This window comes from Musca domestica, unplaced genomic scaffold (assembly GCF_030504385.1).
Source record: "Musca domestica strain aabys unplaced genomic scaffold, Musca_domestica.polishedcontigs.V.1.1 63, whole genome shotgun sequence".
Lineage (NCBI taxonomy): Eukaryota > Metazoa > Arthropoda > Insecta > Diptera > Muscidae > Musca > Musca domestica.
The window spans coordinates 3312020-3318019 of NW_026712370.1; the positions used below are offsets into that span (position 1 = coordinate 3312020).

General features: G+C 34.2%; 1 protein-coding gene across 6 annotated transcripts in view; it reads left to right on the forward strand.

Moving 5' to 3' along the window:
* The window catches only part of LOC131805886 (atlastin), a 39926-nt gene extending 37036 nt beyond the window's left edge, over nt 1–2890 (forward strand). For all 6 annotated transcript variants that reach the window (XM_059129647.1, XM_059129649.1, XM_059129648.1 and 3 more), the window contains exons 5-6: nt 1052–1118; nt 1181–2890. In XM_059129647.1, the coding sequence (XP_058985630.1) occupies nt 1052–1118; nt 1181–1306 (193 nt within the window). In that variant the 3' untranslated portion in view covers nt 1307–2890. The remainder of the gene's footprint in view (nt 1–1051; nt 1119–1180) is intronic.
* The last annotated feature ends 3110 nt before the right edge of the window (nt 2891–6000 follow it).

The following is a 6000-nucleotide window of genomic DNA, read 5'->3' on the forward strand; positions in this document are numbered from 1 at the left end:
CCCCAAGCCCGGAAATTGGGATAATTGGTCCACTACTGAAGTCAGGTAAAGATACCAGCAAAGGAGAATCATACAGGCCAATTTGTCGCCAGTAGCAAAGATTCTTGAGGCTTTACTCCTTTCCAGCGTCACAGGAAGTTATCCAGTTGCTAACCATCAACAATTCCATCCACAACATAGGGCCACAACTGCATTGCATACCATATTCACACATATTAGTTGATGTCAATCAAAGATTGTCAATCTGTCAATCATGCCACGCTGTTCGAAGTCGTTGAGAACACTACCCTCCGTCCTAGTTTGAAACGTTAGATAGTTAATTTTATGTGTGGACACCATTCGTAAGTCGAATTCCGGAACAAGACATCCAAACCTCGTAGAGTAAAAGAGGGAGTTCCCTTTCCGGAACACCGCGTCCTCTAGACGGCATTGCGATCCTAACCTATGCGGTCCTGTCGTTGGTAACATATATATCATATTGAAAACTTATCTCGCTGAGCTTGCCGCCTTCTTCCATGTGAGAAATATTAATATATCCCACCACACATTTTAACACTCGGACCGCGGAGATGAGAATGTACAGGTTAAGGGACACAAATTCAGACCACTAACTACCTCAAGATACTTGGGGTCGCATTCGACAGTATGTTCAAGTCGTCCTCGCAAGCCACAACTGTCTGTGAAAAATTTAAAAAAAAAGTGAAAGTGGATATAGAAGCAGAACCAGATTAGCGTTTCATGAGCTTCAAACATATATTTCTGCTTCCAAGTTGCAATATAGGTCCATACCATGACTTGAGACAGTTCAAAGGATTCATGTCCAACTGAAGTAGATTTTAATTTAGTAAATTACGTTATCATTCAATGAAAATTCGCCCCGATTTCGATTTGTTGCTCAGTAACGTTTTCAATTTCCCTCTACATTTATAGAATTGAACACTATTCTTTATCTCCGTAGATTTCCTAACTATTATTTTGTCACAAAATATTTTTTTTTTGGTATTTGTTTTAAAGGAAAGAAAATTAATCTCACGTTTTATTTGTTTTACAGATATAGCGGTGAATTAAGTGATTTTGGTGTTAAATTAGACGATTTTGCGACGTTACTGTGGATTAATGTAAGTTCCCTAAAGACAAACCTGTTGACACAACTTAAAATGTTTGCTTCTTTCTTTTGCAGTTTATGAAACCCATTTATCAGGGTTGCATGGAAAAGGGTATACAGCATGTGGCCACACATGCCGCTGAGCATGTAGTGGGTGGCGGCAGAACCACATCGCTTAATGGCAAGGTGAAAAGTTCATGAGAATACGCCAAAAATGCAATGCCCAAAGAAGCCCGCGAAACTAAAATAAATAACAGTAGTAGTAGTGGTGGTGGTGGTGGTGAAGGAAGAGGAGGAGGAGTAGGGGCTAAGCCCAAGGCAAATAATGAAAAAGGGCCACCAACAACAACAAATATGCTATCATCATCCTCATCATCGGCATCATCATCAGCATCATCTTTGAAAAATTCTGGAAATAAACAACAGCCACAACCATCCACGGTAGTTAATAGTAATAATTTAAAGCAACAGCAGCAACAACTCACAACGAACAACAACAACTACATTGATAAGGGAAAACAAACTGCTCCAAATGAATGTATTTTAGCCTCGCCAAATCTAAATGCTGTAGCCTCTGCCAACTCTAATTCCCCCACGATGTTTGCATCAATATGGAGTAAATTTTCAGCCACCTGCAATGAGGCCAAACAACAAAAACTCCTGCAAAGGCAACAGAGTCAACAAAATCATGGTAGCAGTGCAGCCACGGCAGTGACATCGTTGGGCGCCACTACAGCCGCCACCAATGGCTCTACAAATATTACGGTTTCGAATCGTAAAAAAAGAAAATCCAAGAAAAATAACAACCATAACACTTCCAATGCTGCAAAATAAATTAACTTTTTTATAACTAAATGAAGAACATAAAAGAAAAGACAACCTGTAATATTTTTTTAAGAAATCATTTCTTTTTCTTCCTTGAAATGACACAAACCCTATTTTCGGAATACAAACTCCTCCATAATATTGGCAAAAAAATGTTTTGCGTACATTAATTAGCAGGATTGATTTTATTCTAAACAAAATGAAATTTCCACACACACACACTCCCTTACGCTCCTTGGTTTTCCATTCGTTTCTAAAGCAACCACGTAAATTTATAATAAAAAAAAATTAAAGATATAATTCTAGTTTAAAATAATTATGCTTAACTTAAAAACAAATTTCAGAAGGAAACAAATGAAAATAAAATCACTTAATAATATTATTTTTTTCTAAACTAAGGCGCTGGCGTTAAATGGTACATCAAATATTTTTTCTTTAGTTAACAATCTTAGAATTTCAATCCATTTGTTGAGGAAGTTTTCCAAAAGTAACTGAATAATGAAACATTTTTGAAATGTGTTTTTTTTTTCGTTTGTTGTTGTTGTTCTTTGAAGATCTTGCTTTAATTTAATTTTCTTTTAATGTGTCATTAAGCATATATTTAAAAATAAACATTTATTTGTACTCTTTTTTTTAATTTTGTTTTCTAAATATTGCGAATTTTTTTATATAAATAATTTTATTTGTTTTTTTTTTACCGATTTCTGTTAATTTAATTACTACATATATACATACTTATATAAATATTATTTTATACATATCCACTCATGGTAAAGGTATGAAATAGAATTTCCTAAACATTTTTATTTGTTTTGCATTGTACGGCAGAAGACATAAACATTGAATGAGCATGCAGCATGCATGTGTGTGTGTGTGTGCTCGCGTTAGAGAATGCAACAACAAAACTAAGTTATGGAAGGCAACAGTAACTGTTGCCAAATATATTGATTAATGGATGAATTTAAAACAATGTTTAAATTGAAAAATAGTAAACAAACCAACAAAACAAAAAAAAAAAAAAAACAAAATATTAAATAAAAACAAATTAAATCCCATTAAACTCACAAAAGAAGATGTCTTTATATGGGGACTTAAGGCAGATGATATGGGGAAATGACCATAAGCTCCTGTAGTGAGAAACTATGCAGCTCGCTTAAAAGACGACTTTAAGATCGTCTATAAAGACGATTTTGGGATCGACGATAAGGACGTGTTTAAGGTTGTATATAAAGACACGTCTTTAAGGTTGTGTATGAAGACGCCCATAAGGTCAATCGAGACGACTTAAGGTCTATAAAGACGATTTTGAGGTCGCCTATAAAAAACGACTTAGGAAGAGTTTAAGGTCGCCTACAAAGGTCCTCTATATAATCTTTAACATTTAAAGCCGAACTTTTTATACCCTACACCATTTGAAAGAAACTTGAAAATTTTCCAAAAAATTCTGTCGAAAAAAACCGCTATATGGCGGCTACACGAAGACGTGGTCCTGCCATGGTAGAAGAATATAGGTAGACGCATCGACACAGCTGCTGGGACAATGAACTGTCAAATCAATTTTGGAATTGAAAATGTTGAATGAAAAATTATTTAAATTTGCAAAAATTATAAAAAAAACTCGAATTATAATAACCTCCTAATAACGTCGTATAAGAAAACATTTAAAAATCTACTCATATTTGAAAAAAACATTTAAAATTTTTTGACATATCAATGCTCCCAAGCGTTGATGCATCTGCCTGCATTCTTCTGTCATGTGGCCTGCATAAAATAATTTGTGTCATAGGCTGTAGTAACGGTTCCGAACTTTATATGCGAAATTTGAAATAATTCCAGTGAATAATGTCGCAAAAATCATGAAAATACCGAATATCTGAGGGTACCCTTACATGGGCGTTATACTAAAACGTGGACCTATTTAGACCATTCTCTTCTAAGGGGTTAAGTACTCAAAAAGAACACCTTGTGTGGATTTTAAGACATTGAAAAATGTGGCTAAAATCATAAAAGTCCGAATATCGGGGGTACCCTTATATGGGGGCCATACGATATCGTGAACCTATATAGATAATTCTCTTCCAGGAGATAAAGTACGCCCAAGGAACTCCTTGTGTGGATTTTAATACAATTCCATTGAAAAATGTGGCTAAAATCATGAAAATGCCGAATATCGGAAAGTGCCGTTATATATGGGGGCTATACGAAGTCGTGGACTTATATAAACAATTCTCTTTCAGGGATTAAAGTAGTCACGAAGAAATCCTTGTGTAGAATTTCAGACAATTTCATTGAACATTTGTGGCTAAAATCATGAAAATTCCGAATATCGGGGGGTACACTTATATGGGGGCCATACGATATCGTGAACCTATATAGACAATTCTCTTCCAGGCTATAAAGTACTCAAAAGGAACTCCTTGTGTACAATTTCAGACAATTCAATTGAAAAATGTGGCTAAAATCGTGAAAATACCGAATATGGGGTCTATGCGATATCGTGGACCTATATGGACTATTCTCTGTTAGGGCTAAATCGTCTTAGAATTTTACATAGATCAAGAATATATATAATTTGTTCGGTCTAAAATTATTATTTCGCTGAGTTACAAACGGAATGATGAACTTAATATACCCTCCATACTATGTATGGTGGAGGGTATAAAAAGGATAAGCGCACTGATCCCTAAGTTACGCCCCTATTGACAGAATTACTCTCTGAAAGAAGGACACTCTGACTACCTACTAAAGACATTAAGTTTCTTAACCCAAAATTTCTACGCAGAAAATTTAATATTTCCTCTTTTCTTTGCTATTGAAAATCCTTCTGCATCAACTTTTTACTTCACATTTATTTTTCAATATTTTCTACAAAGATGAAAAATGTAAAAATTTCTCCAATTCACCATTAACTTAGTCACTTTTAGTTTGCTTGCTACAGCAAGATTTTCCAGTAGCTGCTGCCTCCTTGTCACCATTCATACAATTACATTTATTATCCTTGGCACATTTACAGCGTTCATCGCACTTTGCTGTGGTGCATTTGCAGTCTATCAAAAAACAGATAATAATTTTGTTTTCGTTATTAAAAATTATTATTAAATAGTTTTACCTTTTTCACATCCTTTGCAAGGCATTTTTTTAAGAATTAGTCTTTCTGATTGTGGAATACAAATATGTGTTACTTTGTCGGTGTTCTTTTTTGCTGCTATACTTTGTGAAAATAATTTTATTATCTGAATTGCGCATGACCGCTTTTTAAATATTCATCGTTCGTTATCGATAACAATAAAGCTATGTAACGGTTGTGATAATCAACAGGTAATTTATATGTCACGATTTCCTTAAGTTCTCGTATCACTAAAACCGGGCTTGGGATCAAAATTTTCAGTAGATAAAACATGAAAAACATGAAAACTCCCTTGAAAGAAATCAGGAAACTGAATTTTGTAATAAATTTCTCTTCTTCGAATAAATGGACCCAAAGTAAACAAAATAATAAGTAAATAAAATCTCTCCGCATTGGGCGCCAAATTTCAAGTATCTTTTTTTGTCCTTTTTAAGGTAAAGAAAAATGTCTAATAGTGCCCAATTCATCTTCCATCTTCAAAAAAAAAAAATGGAGAAAGCTGCTCTACTCCAAAACATAGCCTTACATTTCAATTAACTGCGAAGAGGTCTTCTACGCCCTGTGAAACCAACTTAAAGCCAAATCGATTGGAAAATTTGGTCAAGACTCCTCAAAATAACTAAAATCATAAAAATAGATAAGTAAAAAAATCCTGCACGCATTGGACGCCAAATTTAAACCAATCATACTTTTAAAAGAAAAGAAAAATGTCTGATAATGTTCAATATCTTCAAAAAATTAGAGACAGTGGATCTACTCCGAAACATAGTCTTATATTTAAATTTACTGCAAGAGGTATCCTTCAGCTTGAGAAACTAACTTTGAGTGAAATGGAGTGGAAAATATGGTGAAGACTCCCCAAAATAACTAAAATCAGGAGATGTATTTATATAAGGATTATAACAAAACCTGGACCCTGTATAAATAAATAAGTAAAAAATTC